Consider the following 21,875-nt stretch of genomic DNA (forward strand, 5'->3'; position numbering starts at 1 on the left):
GCAATCAAAGAATCAGAAGAATGGGCGATGTTCAAAACGGCGTGAAAAGTGCGAGCATTATCCCCGATGAAGCAGGATTTCATGAAACCAACTTGGTCAGGATGGATTAGACCACCTAGAACTTTATCCAAACGTAGAGCCAGGATCTTGGCCAGAATCTTACAGTCAGTGTTAAGTAAAGAAATGGGTCAATAATTAGCCACATGGGTGTCATCTCTACCGGCTTTAGGTAAAACTATAATGTGTGCTTCCGCACAGCAACCCTGATCAGAAGGATGTGAGAAAAGATAATCAAAGAAATGTTTCAGCAGTGGAACAAGATCAGCTGAGAAGGCTTTATAAAATTCAATCGGGAATCCATTAGGCCCTGGCGATTTGTGAGAGGGAAGGGATTTAATGGCCTCCAGGATTTCGCTCTCTAAAATAGGAGCACCGAGGTTGGTAACTTGGGAGACATCTAGGGAGGGGCGAGAAATGTCTTTGAAAAATTCAGTGCTAGAAAAAGAAGAAGAGGTCGTAGACGACGAGTATAGAGTTTTATAGAAGGTGGCAAAGAGATTTGATATGGAGGTGTCATCAATAGCGGAGGATCCGTCCTCCCTCAATAATGTTGCTACTCTGGACCGCTGTTTACGATTAGCGAGATAACGGGCTAAAAACCGTCCAGATTTGTTGGCAGACATATATGTACCAATTTTAGAAATTAAGAAGTCTTGCTGGGCTTTAAGACGAGAAAGTAGATTAAACTCAACCTTTTTCTGTATTAAGACCAATATGGAGATGTCTTTCTCCAATGTCTCCATGTTAGAGAGGTCAGCCTTACGCTTCCAAGCCAAGAAACTAATCACTTCACCCCTAAGACTCACTTTGAAGGCTTCCCAAATAGTGGTATAGGAGAAGATGGAAAAGGTGTTGTTAATGAAGAATTCTGAGATAAAGCTACGAGTTTTATCCAGAAAAGCTGAGTCAGAAAGAATCGAGGCATTGAGTCGCCAGATACGGTTCGGTCGAGTATGTTGTAATTCCACATGTAAACCAATGGGAGCATGATCCGAGAGAATAATGGGGTGAATAAGGGAAGCACGGATCAAGAGATTTAGAGATAAGAAAGAAATCAATTCTAGAGTATGATCGGTGAGGGGCGGAATAGAATATAAAGGAGCATTCTTCAGGGTGGAGTGATCTCCAAGGGTCACAGAGACCCAAGTCCTGAATGATATGATGAAGTTCGGTCCACATTTTAGAGGGACGGAAGTGGGAAAGAGAGTGTCTATCCTTGCTAGCATCCAACGGGAGGTTAAAGTCACCACCAATAATTAAGGGATTATCGGCTACATCCAGCAGTGTATCTCTGACAGAGGACATAAAAGACAGCAGATAGATGTTTGGTGCATAAATATTAACGATGGAGAAGAACGAGTCACCAATTTGAACTGAGGTAGCAATACATCTGCCCTCCGAGTCAGACAGTTGATGTAAGACATGAACTTGTAGCGAGGTTTTGAAGAGAATGGATACCCCTCTCTTTTTATGAAATGCTGGAGAGAATAAATGCATGGTGTAACCAGGGACAAGGAGCTTAGAACAATCATTGGAGTTAAGATAGGTCTCCTGTAGGAGCAAGATATCATAATCTTTTGATTTAAGATAATCCATAATTTTTTTACATTTGAGAGATTGATTGATACCGTTGACGTTCCACGAGACTATTTTAAGGGATGGCATGTAAGAGGAAAAAAAAGTGGATGAGAAAGAAGGTATGAGAGGGGATATCCGTCCATAGTAATGTGTTCATCGTTAGGACAAAACTGTTCAGGATGCTACAGTGTAGACTGGGAAATGGACATATATAAAGAGATGGTATGCTACCCTTATGAAAACATTGCTCAACACAAAACAGCTTTATACAAATGAAATGTACTGTACTGTGCATACATTGAAAGCAGTGCATGCACATAGATCTCATGCGTATTCATTGGGGAAATCCTGAAAACCCGACTGGATTGCGGCCCTCAAGGAGGGACTTTGACACCCCTGGTTTAGTATCACACAACCCTCACATAGTGAGCAATTAGGCCCCATTTACAAAGCCACAGTAGCAATTCTCCTTTGCTAAATGCACCAAAGCCCACAGGAACTGAATGGGCTTTGGTGCATTTGCCGCACTGGGACACACAATTGAGCTTTCTAAAATGGGCCCTTAGTGTGCTCACCATTAGGACTAATGATGCTCAGTCAGACTAGGAAATGGACATATATAAAGAGATGAAACACTACCATTATCTAAACATTGCTTGACAAAAAACATCTTTACACAAATAGAGGTGTACAGTACTGTACTGTATCATTCAGCGTGATTAACCTCTAGTGCATGAGTTGAAGCAGACAGGTCGACAAGTTGACTTCTGACACAACTTCAGGAGAGGGACAGGGGTGCAGCTCCAGAATGACAGTTCAGTATCTGTACAAGATGGAAATGTTGACACTAGTAGGTTGACTTTAGCCTGATCAACCTCTGGCGCACGAGTCGAGGCTGGCAAGTCAGCTTCTGTCACATCATCCTCTGGTGCGCAAGTCTCGCTACTTGTAGACTGAAAAAACTGTCAGCCTTGTCTGCTTAGCTTTCCTTCTCAAGTCCTTAAGTGTCTCTGCACAAGGGGCAAGCACAAAGCTTGTCAGATGCTTGAATTTTAGACTGCACTCCAGCATGGGATCACCTTCCTCCATGTTACTGAACAGATTTTCCAATGTTGATGCACATCTTGGTGTATAGTTCAGGTTCTTTCCTTTAAGGGTGCAAGGAGTTTGGGCTGTGTAGACGATAAGAGGCTTGCATTTGAAATCATCCTTAGCATTGGAACACAGTAGCAGGGTGGCACGATCTTTAAATGCCTTGAATCCTGGGGCTTTTGCTGCCATTTTCATTATATATGTCTGTTTCCCAGTCTGCTTGTAAAACAAGCCAGTCTCCTCCACACTGAATGTTCCCTCTGGCACATACCCCTTTTCTTCAATTACGCTTAGCAGGTACATTTTTAATTCCTCAGCAGCTTCATTGTCAGTTGAACATGCCTCCCCTTAAAGGTTTATATTTTTTTTAGTGCTTACACTTCTCCCTCCGTATTCGCGATGGATACAGGCGGAACATAGCCACAAATATGGAAAAACCGCAAATAACATTTCAACAGTTATTCGCTGTTTCTCTGTAAAAAGTCTGAAAAAGACACAAAACCGTGAATAAAATTACCTGTTCCTGTCAAGAAAGTGCTGTGATTTCCTTTGTACAACGCTGAAAGGATTGATTTTCTCTGTGCATTGCTGGGAGCTTCCTTCGACATAAATTTGTGGGCAGAGCCTGCACATGAAAAACCGCGAATAACCGAAACCACAAATACAGAGGGAGAAGTGTATTGCTTTTTAAAATGCGTTAGCCAATCTGAACTTGCAGAAAAGGGTTTCATGTTTTCCTGCCCCTGGGTGATGTGTTTGCAAATGTCTCTGGATTAATTCTGACAACAATGCTGTCCATGGTGCTTTTTTTTTTCTCATTCACCATTTGCATTATCCACAAATTTAGCCACTTCTCCATATTTTCCATTGACTTAACATGAAGCACAAATGTTGTTCTGAAACTTTCCAGTGCAGCTTTGTGAACAAATCGACGAACATCTTCCTCTTTTTGCCGGATGGATCAGACTGTGGATTTATTCACACTGAACTCACAGCTGACAGCAGAAACAAACTTTGCCAGAATGAAGTCTGTCTTAAACATTTATTTTATCAGACACATGACATGCTTCTTGCTTTTTGGAGCTGTACCTGCAGATGCTTGTAATTCACTCTCTTATGCTTCTACCTCGCACTCTTGTGCTTTTGACTCACTTTCTTGACGCTTGATGGCCATTTCTGGAAGCAAAACCAAAACTGGAAGTGAAAAAAAAAGGAAACAAAGCTTTTTTTCTAAGGTTGGAGATTCGCGAATAGGCAAACACATGGCGCAAATGGTGAATAGCGGTCACAATGCTTGCAACCTCGAATACGTGAAATCAGGAATGTGTGAATAACGAGAACGGACTTTATAGACAAATATATACATCAGATTTTCTCTTTATATCTATTTAATCTAGATAGATATACATACAGATATGTATGTATGCATGCATATATGTATTTGTGTAAATATTAACACACACACATGTATATATACACAAGGATTATTTTAACAGTATTCCCCATAATAAATTAATTCAGTCTGCAGCAAGATACAGGGTCATAATATGTAAAATCCTTTTGTCTATTAAAGGAGGACTTTATCTACAAGACACATTAACTATTATTATGTCCCAACCTCCCTGGTTTCCTTAATTCACAATTAATTTTACATTATATAAAATGCTCATTTTCATTTTGTTTCTTTCCAGATCTAGTTTTCTTCCTCTCATTAGCTTGCAGCTCTCAACATCCAGCATCATCTCACTGAGAAGCAGAGGGTAAGCAGTTTAATATTATCTAGCCTGAAGTTCTAAGAACTACAACACAGCCAATATTTGTGTTTTTTTCATATACTTATGAATTCTGGGAAATATACTCGATATATTCCCCCCAAAAAGGGCTAAGCATGGACAGGGTTTAGAAAACTAGAACTGGCTTACGTTGTTGTTCACCCGAGGCCATCTGGCAATTTCAGGAAAAAAAAATATGTTTGGCAAATTAAAATAACAAAAATGTTCTGACATCTAAGTTAAAAGATAAAAATCTGATGACCCTGATGGAAGTTGAAGCAGTGCAACAGATGAAGCTGATTCAGAAGGTGAAATAAGTTACGATTCAGAAATATCCCCAATGCCAGTTCTACTCAAATATAAAACCAACAGATGCCTTGGCAACAGTAAGTAGTAATTTATTTTTATACAGTAATTTGAGTGTTGATGTTAAAAAAAGTATAGTTTCATCAGTTTAATATTTGAGAGGGTGCTCTTTTTTTGTTTGTTTAGACTGTAACTATGTTTGTTGTTGGGGCTGGTTGGAAAATGTACTGTATATACTTGAATATAAACCAAGATTTTTGAGCCAAAAAATGGGCCAGAAATGGGGGGGGTCTCGGTTTATATTTGAGCCCTCTGGTCTGCGCCCACTCTCTGCCTCTGCCCGGGCTTCCTGTGGGCCTGCCTTTAGCCCTGGTGGCGCAGCGGTGAGCCGGGACAGGAGCGATAATTCCCGTGTCCTGTCCCAGCCAACTCCAAACCATCACACCTCCCTTCCGCCTCCTTGACCCATGCAGACTTTACCTTTAAAGCTCTGGTGGTCTAGTGGTGATGAGGGGCAGAAGCGATCTTCCTACGCTCCTATCCCTTAAGAGCTGTGATCAAAAATGCCTGCCACAAGTTTCCATTGCAGTCTTATGAGTTTCCGTGGTCTTGTGAGACTGCAATGGGAACTCGTGGCAGGCATTTCTGAGCGCAGTTCTCAGGGGGCAGGAGCATAGGAAGATTGCTCCTTCCCCGCTTTACCGCTAGACCACCAGGACTTTAAAGGTAAAGTCTGCATGGGTCAGGGAGGTGGGAGTGAAGTGGGGTGATTTAGTGTCGGCCAGGACAGGATGCAGGAAGGATTGTTCCTGTCCCGGCTCACCACTGGAATACAGGGCTTCAGGCAGGCCTAAAGTGGGCATCGGGGCTGGGTAGGAAGGGAAAGGAGGGCTGGATGTAAGGCTGGGCACTTGAATAAACCCCCACCCCCTGGTTTATATTCAAGTCAACCTTTTTTTCTCCTTTTAGGGGGGGGGGAAAAAGGTTACTTTGGTTTATATTTGGTTCGGTTTATAGTCAAGTATATAAAGTATGTGGGGATGAAGTGTGTGCTGTTGATGATTGTGAAAAGTGGAGAAGTATTTATTATACGTATATATGCCTATACAAGGAATCCATATCCCATTTTCCACGCAACACTGGTGGCATCTGTATCATTTGCATTCTCACAGTCAGAGATTTAGGCATAATCAAACTTCACATCACCACACATGTAAATGCTATAACTAATCTCTTGAAGCATCACACAAAATTGGGCACAACATCCCCACAGCACATGCCACTGACTATCTCGATGCTTTAGACCTCATAGAAAAACATATGAGAACAGGATTGTGTATTCAGGTTTTCAAACTAGTTACAAACCAAATTCCAAACTTGATGCCAAAGAAAATGCTCAAGGCTAGTATTGTAGCCGAGATTAATAACAACAACAACAAAAAAGTTTAGGCATGTTTCTGGAAAGAAATCCATTTCTTACTTCTAGAGGTGAACAACATGGAATGGTCTTTCCCATTAGGATCATGGTGGAATCTTCCAAGTTGTCTATATTGGCCACAGTCAAAAACAGAATGCAAGACTTGAAGGGCCATTGGTCTGCTACCTCTTATTTTGTGCTTTTAAGTTCAATGAGCAAGCCACTGTCTCTCACTGCCTCAGGTAAGATCGTAAGCTCTTTTAAGCAGGGATAGATTGTTCCTGAATACTTATCACAACTGTATAGTACTGAATATGTCAAGTAGTGCTATAAAAATGATAAGCAGTATTACCATTGACAAGATTGACTTCATTTTATCAAATCTATAAATAACCTTGTTATCTTTAGGTTGTTGGATAGTTGCTATTAAAAGGCTTAAAAACCAGAATTCTGTCTTACTTTTGCTTGGCATATCTCCAATTTAGAAGGATGTTTCAGAGCTGGGGAGAGGAGGAGTCGGGTTGTTTTTCGAAGACTTTTCAATCCTCCACTCATACTGATATAGCAGCAAAACAATTTACATTACAATAATACCTTGCTCATATATCAAGGAGCAAGCTATCTGCACTGCATGTCAAATATTGTTTTCGATGTGTCGCACTGTCATATAAAACTTGCCACCTAAACTACAACAGTCATTTCAGTTCCTAACATACTTGAAAGAGTCAAACCGTGAAAAATAAGCCTCTTTGCAGTCAAACCCAATTTGGGTCAGTAAGTTTCACTTCTGAATTTCCAAATACCCAGATACTTTAAGGAATAGAGAAATATATATCTGACCATCTGTATTAAAAATGTAAGCAATATATAACAAAATGTAAATAGTTAATTTAACCCCCCAAAAATGTTTCTACTTGATGTAAGTATATCTAGTAGTGTTATAGAAATAATTACCTGTAGTAGTTGTAGTAGCAGCAAGCCTGTTCTCATTTATCTTACAACGGCATCTTAAATTCTACTGCCTACTATTTAAGACTTTATACGGAGACAGTCCAAACTACCTGAATAACCGCCTCATCCACAACACCGCAACCAGACATAGGAAAACTCACACCCCATTCTCATACCCCCCAATTAAGGAGGTCAAACGGAAAAAACTATATGATGGCCTCCTGGCCACTCAAGCAGCCAAACTAGACAACCAAATCGTCAATCTACTGAAAAGAAGTAAAGACCATACTCTTCAAGAAAACTCTGAAAAAAGAAATAATACCGCAAGTCTCAAACTCCACCTCTCACTAAAGCCAACTACTCCAAACAAATAACCTTACCCATTTCTCACTCTTTTTGAAAATGACCAATTTTTTTTTTTTTTTTGTAAGTTCTTGTTGTAATACATCTTGGATAATTCTTTTGTAATCCGCCTTGAACTGCAAGGTAATGGCGGAATAGAAATCCCTAATGTAATGTAATTTTTTTTTTTTTTTAATTTTATATTTATCAAATTTTACATTTTATAAATCAAGTATCCACTTGTACAGAAAGTTGAAGAAAAGCAAGAAAATAATACTCATAGGTAAAATACATAATAATCCACTAAATAAAAATAAATGTTAAGCTTAAATTCAGCTCAAGTCCTCTAAATTAGATCCAAGAAGGATAAGGCGGAGATATTAACAGATACTAACAAATATCAATTCAAATATTAGGAAAACAAAGTCCCTTAGCTGAGAAAGGATATCATTTATTCAGATACACCTCGCTTGATTTCCCTTCATCCAGTCGAGTTCCTGCCAGAAAAGCTGTCAACTGGAATGGCTCAAAGAATACATATTTCTTCATATGGTACTGTATTACACATTTGCAAGGGTGTCGTAGGAAAAAAGTCCCTCCAAGAGATATAACACCTGGCTTCATCAAAAGAAATTCTCGCCTTCTTCTCTGAGTTTCCCTTGCCAAATCTGGGAACATTAATATTTTATGTCCAAGAAATTCTTTCATTTTATTTCTGAAGTACAATCTAAGCAACCAGTTTTTATCTGGTGCAAGAGCCACCGTAAGAAGCAATGTTGCCGGAGATGCAAGCTCTCTGTCCGAAAGTTCCAAGATTGCTGAAACATCAAGTGGTTGACTATCCTCCTGTTGTTTAAGTGGTAATTTAGTAGTTTCCATTGGTAAGTAATATACTTGAGTAAATGGTGGTAATGTATCCTCTGGAATACCCAAAATCTCTACTAAATAACGTTTCAACATATCTCTAGGTGTCACAGAGGCTATCTTAGGAAAGTTAATCAAACGGAGATTATTATTGCGAGAAAAGTTCTCCAAAGTTTCCAATTTTCTGCGCAAACTTGTGTTATCTTTTACCATTACTTCATTAAGCTGTTTTGATGCTTTTAACTCCTGTTGTATATTCACAATTGAGTTCTTAGATTCCTCAATTTCAACTTTTATATTTTTTATATCATTTTCTTGAAGAGTAATTTTATTTTCCAGCTGCAAAAGCTGGGGTTTAACAGACTTGGCTAGGTCAGCAACTAAATCCCAGATTGAGTCCAGTGTTACTTCTCATGTAATTTTATAGAGCATTCAATTCTCCTCTGCCATCTTCCACCTCTCAGTATGTTTGGTACATCTTTACCAGTGGCATAGAAACAAGACAGCAGATAAAGGCCAAATGGCCCATCCAGTCTGCCCTTCCACACTATCCACTATCTCCTCCTCTTCCTAAGAGATGCCATGTGCCTGTCCAATGCTTTCTTCACCTCAGACAGAGACTTTGTCTCCACCTTCTCTACTGGAAGACTATTCAATGCACCTACCACCCTTGCTGTAAAAAAAATATTTTCTTAGATTACTCCTGAGCCTATAACCTCTTAACTTCATCCTATGCCCTCTCATTCTGGAGCTTCCTTTCAAATGAAAGAGATTTGCTTTATGCACATTTATGACACATAGATATTTAAATGTCTCTATCATATCTCCCCCTCCCGCTTTTCCTCCAAAGTATACATATTGAGATCTTTAAGTCTGTCCCTCGTGTGCTATATGATGTAGACTAGTGTTTCTCAACATGCGTTACGGTATGCGAGCCGCTTGTGGAGGGTACGAGGCGCGAGTCTCCCGTCCCCTTTCTCCAACGGTATTGCCTCCCTCTGCCAAAAAGCCTTCTCGTCCATGCGCTCAGGAAGGTCCTGTCAGCTCCACCCACTTTATCACGTTTGTGTCAGAGGAGCTGTAACAACAGGTCCTCACAAGCGGATAGACTCAAAAGGTTCTGTGTCAGTTAAGCTAGCACCAGTACTGGCCTTGTATAGAGTCCGGACTCCCTGATAGGCAGCAGGAGGGTGGCAGTAGATGGGAGGGCTTTTCATTGCTGGAGTTAGCTTGGTGTTGCCCAGACTGTGGGGCCACCCCGGCTGACCCGGAAGGTGAAATCCGGTCAGCCGGGGTGGCCCTAGAGTCTGGGCAACACCAAGCTAACTCCAGCGATGAAGAACTCCATCTTTTGCCACCCTCCGACTGCCTGTCAGGGAGTTCGGAGTCCATACAAAGCCCGGTACTAGCGCTAGCTTAACTGATGCAGAGCCATCGAGTCTATCCATTTTGTGAGGCCCTGTTGGTACCATCCCTCTGACACAAATGTGTCAAAGTGGGTGGAGCTGAAAGGGCCTTCCTGAGAGCGTGGACATAAAGGCTCTTCGTTGAAGTTAGTGCCAGTAACGGGCCCTGTGTGGAATCAAGATTCCAGGTCACGCAGGGGTAGGGCGGCAGAAGGAGGACGGTTAGAGGAGGAGAAATGCTTGACTTGCTGGGGGTGGGTGGGGAGAGACACAATAAGATGAACTGCTTTCTATTATTTCACTTTGACAATAATTTCATTTACTGTTAAAGAAATATCTATTCCAATGAAATAGAAAGGAAGGAGACAGGAGTTCATCCTGTTAGGAAGTGTACACCCTAAAACTAATTGACCACAACAGGACTTAGGTAGACATTATCTGAGAGTCCCCCCCACCCCACCAAGCAGGATCTGACTCACCCACCTACCTCCTCCCCGGAAGCTGCATTAAGTTTGCTGTCATCAGCCTATCCTGGAAGCCGTTTCCCTGCAGCAACTTCCTGTTCCCGCATAGGCAGGACCTGTAGAGAAGCAGCTTCTGGGGCCAGCTGACGGCAGTAGGCTCACCTTGCTGTCAAGGCCACTGGCTGCCTGAAGATTCAATGCAGCAGCTGGAGAGAAGGTAGGTGGGATAGTCGGGAGAGCCAGCTGAACCCAGACAGACTCTCCCATTTTTAAAAAACTGTCCAGGCACTCAGACAGTCCTCTAAAAAGAGGACCTATCTGAGTTTTCCTGGACATATGGTAACCCTAATCTTTCCACCACCTTATCTAGCTCTGAATTTGGTGTTTTGTCTCTTCTAATTTCCTGACTGATCCAGACATTTGATACCTTACACCAGTTTGAGGGACAGAGCAAGGCATGTTTCTTCTTGGCTACAGGAAGGGTCAGAGTACAGATTCCCAATGACTTAAGACACCAAGTATGACTTATCATTTTTATATACGAAAGAGTGAGTGAAGGCCAAAGTGCCACTAACTGGCCATTTTTTATATAGATGAATGATTCCTTAGGATACCTACTTTCACCAAAGAGATGACTGATGAGCTTCGTAAGCGTCTGCTTTAAGTTGAACTCTACCAATTTCACTGCCTCCATAGTGTGGGACTCCTGCTTGTGAGCTGTACGATGGCTTTGTTCAAACAACTGATAGTTTTCTTCAATTTGTGCATCTCCAAATAACTAAACAAAGAAGAAGAACTTCATCACAGAATATTCTCAAGTTTTTTTTAAAAAAGTGATCATTCATTCATATTTTCAGTTTCTTTGAAAGAAAATGAACACTAACCCCCTCTTCTAAGAAACTGCGATAGCAGTTTTTAGCATGGTGAGCCTTGTTGAATGGCCTGCGCTGTTCCCGACGCTCATAGAGTTCCTATGAGCGTCGGGAGCAGCACGGGCCAATCAGCGCGGCTCTCTGTGCTACAAACTGCTTGCGCAGTTTAATAGAAGAGGGGGTAAGAGGGAAAGTTATCATCATGTGCTACTGTTAAGATGTTATTTTATCACTAACTTGTGCTATTTTACCATAGATTCCAAATTACACAATACGACAGTTACTAATAAGGTGACTGGGCTTGGGGTTAATAGTAAAATAACATGTCTTAACTAGGGCTGCATATGTAAATTGTTGCTAACACTGTGATTGATGCATTGTTGATTAAATAAAATCATGGCTAATAAAATTAAGCATGTTGTTGCATTCCTTTTTGTCTCCTCCCAATATCTCTCTCCCCCACCTCCACTCCTTCCTCAGCATAATCTGGTTGTCTCTCCCCTTAGTACACTGTTCAACATCTCTCCCTCTCTGAATCTACCTTAAAACTGGTCTTCTATTGGTCCCCAGCAGTGGCAGTGATATACGAGGCATGTCCACAAATTAAGAATCATTCTGATGTAAAAGCGTTTAAGAAATTTTTAAAAATATTTTTATTCTTACATGTTGGTACATATCTACAGACTATTTCTCCACATAGTCACTATGTAAATTAACCAATGAAAACAAAAACAAAAACTGTGGATACAGATGTTCTGGAGATAATTTATTAAACACTGACATATAAAACCATGAAAATTAAATTAAAAAAGTACAATGATAAAAAATACTGTGATAAAAATCCAACCGGACCCTACACGGTCCGTGTTTCGGCGAACACGCATTCTTCAGGGGTTCAATGGTTTGTAAACTCACATATAAAGAATTGGACTCAAAACATGTGCTTAAGGCCCCGCCCACAGGAGAAGCCTAAGGCTCCTGGGCCTATTCTGGTTGGCCCAGGTGCCTCAGGCCTCACCTGTGGGCGGGGTTTGAGCTTCCTGGGCCAATCCGGCCCCATTCCTGAGCTGGCTGGCCTGCCGGACGGGCGGGCTTGGCACTGTCCATCCAACAATTTCAAGGTATGGGGGTGGGATTGGGGGTGGGTGGGGGGGTCCCGAAGGGGGTCGGTCATGGGGGGGTTGCATTGAGGGCAGGAGGGCCTGGGATCCCTCCTGCCCATATTTTAGTGGCGGGAGGGGGTTAGGGGGTGTTGCTGGGCCAGGAGGGCTTGTGCTTCCTCCTGGCCTTATCGTGGGGGGGAGGGGGATTGGAAATTGCAGGGACAGGAGGGCTTGGGCTCCCTCCTGACCCCATCGGACTCGGCGGGGGGGGGGGTGGGGGGGAGGTTGGGGATCGCGGGGCAAGAGGGCTTGGGCTCCCTCTTGCCCCGATCTTCATTTTTGGAAAACGAAAGTTCGATCATGTTTTTCCTTTACTGAGAAAGCTTCATTGGCTACCTGTCTGTTACAGGATTTAATTTAAATGCGCAAGCATCATTTTTAAACTTCTTTATGGAATATTTGACCTTTGGATTCCTTTCATGTTGGAATACATACAGATCCTGCTTTACGAGGAACACACAGAAGTATAAGCTATTGTTTCCCTCTCTTAAGGGAATTAAGTCAACTGGGAAATTTTGTCAATCCTATACATTCAAGAGATTTGGAACGGACTACTGGGTCCTATTGGAATGATAGGCCAACTACAATTATTTTGGAAAACTTTAAAAATTTTGCTTTTTCACAATATTTTAAAAGTTTACCTGAAGAATTAATTAACTGATAACAATGCAAGTTCTATTTTATAATATTTTTTAATTTAAACACTCTACTCTATTGTACATCATTTATGTTACATTCTAGTCTCCTGACTATTTGTAAACCGAGTCAAGCTCCGAAGATTAGATTAGATTAGATTAGATTTATCAATAATTGTTCAAGGTGAGTTACATTCAGGTACATTGTGGTATTTCCCTGTTGCTGGAGGGCTCATAAGAAAGCACCTAAGTAAGAAGTCCAAAAATGTGTCTACTTGAAGCCTGATTCAATCCTTTGGTGCCTGGCAAAATAGTGGAAACAATTATAAAAAATAAAATTGTGGAACATGTTTGTAGGCAAACATGATTTAATGAGAGAGTCAGTATGGGTTTAGCCATAGGGAGGTCTTGCCTCACCAATCTGCTTGACTCCTTTGAAGGTATGAATAAACATGCATAAAAGCGAGCCAGTTGATGTAGTGTATCTAGATTTCCAGAAAGCTTTTGATAAAGTTCCCCATGAGAGGCTCCTGAGAAAATTAAAGTGTCATGGGATAGGAGGCAATGCTGAATTGTGGATTAAGACTTGGTTAATGGACAGAAAACAAAGGCAATTTTTCTCAATGGAGGAGGGTAAATAGTGGTATCCCGCAGGGATCTGTACTGGGACAGGTGCTATTTAACTTATTTAGAAATGATCTGGAAATTGGAACTATGAGTGAGGTGATTAAAGTTGCAGATGATAATAAACTGTTCAAAGTTGTTAAAATGCATGCAGACTACGAAAAATTGCTCGAAGAACTTAGGAAATTGGATGACAGGGTGTCCAAATGGCAGATGAAATTTAATGTGGACAAATGCAAAGTGATGCACATTGGGAAGAATAATCCAAATCATAGTTACCACCACCTTGGGGGTTAGCGTTCAAAAAAAGATCTTGGTGTCATCAATGTGCGGCGGCAGCCAAGAAAGCAAACAAGATGCTAGGAATTATTAAGAAAAAGAATGATAAACAAGATCAGGGCTGCCCAAGTCTGGTCCTTGAAATCTACTGTCAGGCCAGGTTTTCAGGATATCCACAATGAATATGCGTGAGAGAGATTTGCTTGCACTGCCTTCTCGGTATGCAAATCTCTCTCATGCATGTTCATTGTGGATATCCTGAAAACCTGGCCTGCCAGTAGATCTCAAGGACCAGACCTGGGTAGCCCTGAACAAGACAATGTTATAATGCCTCTATATCACTCAATGGTGAGACCTCACCTCGAGTATTGCATTCAGTTCTGGTCTCCTTATCTCAAAAAAGATATAGCTGCACTAGAAAAGGTTCAAATAAGAGCGACCAAGATAATAAAGGGGATAGAGTTTCTCTCGTATGAGGAAAGTCTAAAGAGGTTAGGGCTTTTCAGCTTGGAAAAAAAGCAGCTGAGGGAAGTCTACAAAAATAATTAAAGTCTACAAAATCCTGAGTGGTGTAGAATGAGTACAAGTGGATCAATTTTTTACTGCATCAAGATTAACAACGACTAGGGGATACTCAAAGTTACAGGGAAATACTTTTAAAAAGACTAGGAGGAAATATTTTTTCATTCAGAGAATAGTTAAGCTCTGGAACGCATTGCCAGAGGATATGGTGAGAGAGGTTAATGTAGCTGGTTTTAAAAAAAGGTTTGGACAAGTTCCTGGAAGAAAAGTCAATAGTCTGCTATTGAGATAGACATAGGGGAAGTCACTTCTTGCCCTGGATTGGTAGCATGGAAAGCTATTTCTGTTTGGGTTTTTGCCAGGTATTTGTTACTTGGATTGGCCTCCACTGGGCTAAATGGACTATTGGTCTGACCCAGTAAGGTTATTCTTATGTTCTTATATGGGTGTCTTAAGTATTTTTATAAATATGCTCCCAGAACTGGACCTGCCCCATGTAAATGCCAATGCACATATTTACACCATTACAAAGTTTTGTATTCCATGTGTTCATACTTGTAATGCTATATGTTTCTGATTACTCTATATATTCCTTTAAAATATTGCACATCAACTATATAATTTACTCTGTATACAAAGATACTTTTTCAGTATACATCAGTGGTTCCCAACCCTCTCCTGTAGGATCACCAGCCACTCAGATTGTCAGGATAGCCCTGATGAATATGCATGGTGCAGATTTGCATGCCTGTCACCTCCATTATATGTAAATCTCTCTCTTGCATATTCATTAGGGCTATCCCGAAAACCTGACTTGCTGGTGGGTCCTCCAGGACAGGGTCGGGAGCCACTGGTATAGATTATACAACCATCAGCATAAATCCATTTACAGTCTGACACACTGAGTGATGCCTTGTTATTTCTGTGTAAATTAACTTAAATATATTTTCAGATGTATTTTGATTTCTTTATTCTCTGCATCTATGCTCCTCTGTTGGGCCAAATTATTCTTGCATTTTCTTAGAAAAACGGGACTGTGTATTTATTACAGTATCCTTGTAGGAGCATCATCCTTTCCTTTAATGACATCATTTCTCTTTTCTGGTGATCCACTTTGTGCACTGTGGTCTCCCCGGTGGCTTCTACTGTCTTGCTTCTGCTCTTCTAATAGCTAAAAGAAGTTGCATAACAAGTCTATTTTTAGGTACTAGAGTTCACTTATTCTCTACATAGTTTGGTAGGTATAGTTTTGGGGCAAGGACATCTGTTTATTTTATTTATTTAAGCTACTTAGACTATACTACTTATAGTCTAAGTGGTTTACATTCAGGGACTCAAACATTTTCCCTATCTGTCCCGGTGAGCTCACACTCTATCTAATGTACTGGGGGCAATGGGAGATTAAGTGGCTTGCCCAGGGTCACAAGGAGCAGTGTGGGATTTGAACCCACAACCTCAGGGTGCTGAGGCTGTGGCTCTAACCACTGCACCACACACTCCACTGCACCATGCACTCTATTCAGTATATATGCTTCTGATACACACACACATTATATATGTATATATAAAATGATTTGATATTCCATCACCATAAAAGTGTGCCTTGTTTTATATATTATACTATTTTAATTTTTTTATATGGAGCTAAGCAGCTCTTTCACGAAGCTCTTTTAAGCAGCTAGTATAGGCTTTACTGTGCATTAGACATAACCTCTAATGCATGTTAAAATAGCCAGTGCGGAAAAATCTGTGCTAGCTAAACATAACTGAGATGTGCCCATGGCCTGTCCACATGTACACTCCTCTTCCACTTAAATTTTATGTCACTTAGGGCTCCTTTTACTAAGCTGCGTTAGGGCATTAACGTGCAGAGTAGCGCGTGCTACAATGCCGCGCGGGCTAGATGCTAACGCCAGCATTGAGCTGGCGTTAGTTCTAGGTGCGTAGCACGGGGTTAATGTACGCTAATCTGCTGCGTGCGCTAAAAACACTAGCGCGCCTTAGTTAAAGGAGCCTTTAGATTCTACCTTATAGAATAGCGTTTAATGTACATAGGTGACCAACTATCAATCAATGGTGTATTTGATGCATGTAAGTGATGTGCACCTTGAGACACTCATTTATAGCATTGCCCTGTAAATGCCTATCTGCTAGCTGCACATCACTTCTCCCCAGTTCAGGCCTTCTTATACGACTAAAATCCGATCATTTAAACTAGTTGACAGATTTTATCCATATAAGGGCTCAAAATATAAGTTGGCTATTTATTTGCTATCTACTAGCAAAAGTATACCTCACTTTGAATATCAGGCCCCATGTTTCTCTTGTCTCTTCTTCTCTACTCTTCATTGCTATCTTCAACCTTCTCTCTCCTTTCTTAACCTAACCTGAGAGTCCCTTAATCTGACCACCAACTTCTTATTCTCTGTTGCTGCTGACTTCACTACCCTTGCATACATTAGCAATGAGAGAAAATTTTTATATCACTCTGTATCTATACATTTACACACACACAAACACACCTATGTATCTTTCCTTGTTTGCCCTCCTACCAAGAACACAAGGCATTTCTGTCCCCAGAAAGTCTACATTTTTGTTTGCTGTCATCCTTTGCAAAACCAGGGGGCTCATGCAGAAAGGTTCACTGGCTTCTTTTATATATATATATATATACTGTCTTTATTGATTATTCAAGAAATTAGGAATTAACAAACATAAATTTTAACAGATTATGTACACTGGGTTGAATATTGCAAGAATAAATGCAATTCTCAAAGATTATAATGGCAAATTATTATAATAGCAAGCAAGGAAAAAAAGTTATACAGTACATTATCACAATAATTATATAATAATAATAACAGTTTATATACCGCAATACCGTTAAATTCTATGTGGTTTACAATAGATTAAGCGAAGTACAAATTGATTGAATTTAAGAGGGGGGAAGAGGAGAGTTAATAGGACCGGAAATGCGTTGTTGAGGAGAAAGAGATTAATAGGACAGAGGAATCACTATGGAGGAGAAAGAAGATGAGTGGGTCAGTTGTCTAGATACTTTAGGAACAGTTGAGTTTTTAGACGAGCCCATGTTTTCCTAAATCATGAATGGGCATGATTTTCAGACACTATAATATCTTAATATTTTCTGACGGTACATACAGTATATAGTTCTACCACTCATTAGTGTTTAGTAGAGAATTATTTTTCCAATCAAACAATTAAATGGACCGCTGTAGCAATCATAATGTCAAAAAGTCTCATATGTTCCTCAGGAAGCTGAAGATCTAGGTTTTGAGATCTTAGTATAATAGTTTTGTATGTAATAAGATTGGCTTCTGTTGCACATAAATACTGCATCATGCAAGAAATTAACTGCATGCAAATTTTATGCATGGTAAACCTGTGGAGTTTGCTGGACACATGCCACAAAAGTGTGCGTATGCAAACCAAAAACAAAAGCGTCAGCTACAAATATGTGCCAAATAGATATATAAACAGAAGAATAAATAAATATTTATTTATTTCATTTTCTATACCATTGTCCCCAAAGAGCTCAGAACGGGTTACAGGTTAAACATACATAGTATACAGTTCACAGGTTACGATTTGCACCGGATCTGCCACAATTTCAGCACAAGTTTACGTTACAAGTTATTATCCTAACTTGACACATACTAGGGGTCTAATTTGAGTTCCTTCAGAAATATGGACCAATCTCCCTCCTCCCTGTCTTATCCAATCTACTCAAACATGCTGTTCTCTGCTTCTGCCTGGACTTTCTATCATCCCTAGCCATTCTTGACCCACTCCAATCAGGCTTTCGCCACCTGCACTCCACTGAAACTGCCCTTGTCAAAGTCTCCAATGCAACTGTTTAACACGTTGTCCTCACTTGGATTCTAGGGCCCCGTTCTTTCCTGGTTCTCTATCTATGTCTCACATTGCACCTTCAGCGTAAGCAATGGTGGATCCTCCTCCACTGCTCTCCCACATTGATCGGAGTACCCCAGGGCTCTGTCCTGGGTCCTCTTCTCCATCTATTCTCTTGGTGCTCTGATCTCCTTCTGTGGTTTTCAGAGACATCTCTATGTTGATGACTCACAGATCTACCTCTCTACATCTGAAATCTCTACAGGAATTCAAGCCCGAGTCTCAAATTGCTTGCCCTACATTGCTGCCTGGATGTACTGCCATCACTTAAAACTATTTTAAACAGTAGAACCCACAAAAGAAGAACAATGTGAATAAATAAAAAATAGCAAAAAAACTTCCTATAAATAGTTTATTACCACTGAGAAATCAAAGCTATCCAAATGGCATATAATCAAGTGCTGGATTAAAAATAAAACTTATTATTAAGAGGTTATTAGAGGTCCTCAGTATTCACTCCTCTTCAATCAGGACAAGCCTGTAATGAGAGTCGTGAGCAAATGTTACCCAGAAGGGTACTCAAGTGTGACACATCCTCGGACCTCGTGCAACCAATGTAAAATCCAGTGAAAAATTGGTACTAAGTGCTAGGTGCTCTAATTGTTAATCAAATTGATTAGAAAAAAAAAAAAAAAGTTTTTTTTTTTCCTAAATCTTTTTTCTTTAATAAAGATGGCACCACTATCACTCCCAATAAGCAAAGGTAATTATTAAAGATGCATACGATGAGATCAAGACATTAATTATAGAATCCAAAGTTCTTGTAGGCTCCCTTAACATCCACTGCTTCCAAACAGATTGACACAAATTATAAAGAAAGCACCAAAATTAGTACTTAGCTATATAAGGCAATTGAGCACGCTCTTGAAATGAAAAGTCCATTGCTCAACAGAGCTCCGTTTCAGGGAAATGATCCCCTTCCTCAGGAGCAAGCACTGGATGAAGGCAGGGAAGTTGTGCAGGGAAACCGAACACGAGTTGTCTCAAGGCAAAATGGCGCCAAAGGCTTCGGTACAACAAACCTGCTGAAATCCAAGCACAATCAGCTTAAAGGATGAGCTTTTCAGAGAGTAATGATAAGCAACTGCATCAGTATGGACTTAGGATCATAGCAGCTGCTGTCTCTGGACAGCTCTGCAATAAAAAAAAAGATTCCTGTGTATTGTACCTCACTCTGTTAAGTTCAGCATCTTTTCTTCCCTTCTTTTGGGTCACTTTCTCTCCCCCCTTCTCCACCCACTTATAGGTCCAGTACCCATCCATCACCCTCCCCTGCACCCTGCTGGACCCTCCCCCAACACATACTTAGGTCCACCTCCCCCGACTGCCCTCCCTCCCTCTGCGTAGCCCTGGCCTCCTGGACACCCCTCACTTACCGAAGCAGCAGCAGCAGCCGGTCAGTAGAGACAGCGCTGAAATCAGGCTGCATGCGGCCAGCCCTGGCAGGGCCTTACCTCTGCCGCGTTGGAAGTGATACGTCAGATGAAAGGCCCTGCTGGGACTGGCTGCGAGCAGCCTGTTTTCAGTGCTGCCTCTGTTGCTTTGGTAAGTGAGGGAGGGAGTAGGGGTTTGCGGCTCAGGACCACTGCTGCTGCTTCAAGGCTGGGAGGGAGGGATGGGGGTTTGTGGCTCAGGACTGCTGCCAATGCTTTGGGGCTAGAGGGAGGGAGGCTTAAGGCTCAGGACCGCTGACGCTGCTCTGGGGCTGGAGAGAGGGGAGTTTGCAGCTCAGGACTGCTGCTTCAGGGACAATTTTTTTTTTTTTACTGGTGATGTTTCTTTGCCAGTTGGATAAGTGTGCCGGGATTCTACTGTATCTTGTTTTGCAATGATGTCTTCTCACAGCTAGTATCAACTTGTAACTGGACAAAATCTGCTTTAGTAGCAAGCTCTCTGACAGAAAGGTCAAAAAGCTGCATCTCGAGGCTGTTGACTGTGGAGCATCAAAGAGTGAACGAATTGCAACCGATTGTGAGCCTTAAGATCAGGAGTTAACTTAGCACCTAAAATTATGCACCATTTGTGTGCTAAAATTACAGAATATTAGCACTTATGAAGGTAAGTGTGCTCTGAAATGCTTAAGTGTTCTGGTTTTGTTCAGCATTATTCTAGAACTGATACATGCAATTTGTTAGGGGGGTGTATATGTGGGCAGAGCATGGGAAGTGCATAGACACACATTTACACCTGCTACTGACATGGGATAGCCTACGGCCTGGCTAGGTCCGCTGAGTAGGTCCGCTGAGTAGGTCCGCTCTTACTATCGGAAGCTAAGAAGGGTCGGGCCTGGAGGGACCCTATATTGGGCGGCAGCAACATAGTGGAATCACAGACTGTGCAGGAGAAGGCAATGACAAACCACTCCTGTACTCTGCCGTGAACCATCACAAGATTCCTCACTGGCGTGTTGCTCTGAGTCAGTGGCTGACTCGGTGGCATAATCCATCCACTTATTCAATGATAAAGTTTTCTTGATCTCTATATGAACAGTTGCTTGAAACACTGAATATATGTTTTTGTTTTTTTTTTAATATTTGAATTATCCATTCAAATGGAGTTTTTTAGACCTTGGATGTGTGCTCCTGTTTCAATTTTGATTTGAAACAGTATAGTCCAGGGATCTCAAAGTCCCTCTTTGAGGGCCGCAATCCAGTCAGATTTTCAGGATTTCCCCAATGAATATGCATTGAAAGCAGTGCATGCACATAAATCTCATGCATATTCATTGGGGAAATCCTGAAAACACGACTGGATTGCGGCCCTCAAGGAGGGACTTTGAGACCCCTGGTATAGTCCTTCGGATATTAGGTTTTTTTCCTTATATCCCCAATGACACTGAGGTCTTTTCTCCATATAATGCATATAGCTAACTGCATAGAGATCCAAGTCCTTAGGTTGGCTTCCTTTATTACTGAATGGTTTTGTTGGTCATAATCCATCCACTGACATAGGATAAATAAGCATGTCTAACTGTAGGCACATACATCCTGATTTACACTAATATTCTATAATGGAATCTTGGAGCTCAGACAGCATCATTGGTGTAGTAAGGGGGGGGACCACCCTGGGCGCCATCTTGGTGGGGGCACTGGCACCTCTCCGCTCCCCCCTTCAGTCCTCCCCTGCCACGCACACACCTCTAACTCTTCGCTGGTGCAAGTAGCAGCTCCAACCTGCTGCTTGTGCCGGATTCGGATCGCCTTCTGGTCGCGGGACCAGGAAGTGACATCAGAGGGAGAGCCGAGGCCGACACGGGCAGCAGGTTGGAGATGCTGCTCGCACCGGCAAAGTTAAAGGGATACGAGGGAAGGGGCGCGAGCATGGCAAGGGGGCAGGGAAGGAGTAGGGGGCCAGAGAAGAGAGCAAGGGACACCACCACCCAAGTGCTTCCCACCCTCGCTACACCACCGGACACCATTATCAAATTCATGCTCAGCATGCTGCATCTAGGCACCTTTTAAATTTAACACCTAGTTATACGCCTCCCCATATGTAACAAAGAAATTCTCCAGTTTCTTACAGCAAGAGTTGTAAGCATGCTCCAGTCACATAAATACCACATTTGTGTCTCCTTAAACTAAATGGGTCTCTTTCT

The 21,875-nt window shown here is 41.5% G+C and overlaps 1 protein-coding gene across 12 annotated transcripts in view; it reads right to left on the reverse strand.

Moving 5' to 3' along the window:
- Window positions 1-21,875, reverse strand: part of FARS2 (phenylalanyl-tRNA synthetase 2, mitochondrial) — a 732,018-nt gene that overhangs the window by 468,112 nt on the left and 242,031 nt on the right. For all 12 annotated transcript variants that reach the window (XM_033934773.1, XM_033934769.1, XM_033934766.1 and 9 more), the window contains one exon: window positions 10,871-11,030. In XM_033934773.1, the coding sequence (XP_033790664.1) occupies window positions 10,871-11,030 (160 nt within the window). The remainder of the gene's footprint in view (window positions 1-10,870; window positions 11,031-21,875) is intronic.

Source organism: Geotrypetes seraphini, chromosome 2, assembly GCF_902459505.1.
Source record: "Geotrypetes seraphini chromosome 2, aGeoSer1.1, whole genome shotgun sequence".
Classification (NCBI taxonomy): domain Eukaryota; kingdom Metazoa; phylum Chordata; class Amphibia; order Gymnophiona; family Dermophiidae; genus Geotrypetes; species Geotrypetes seraphini.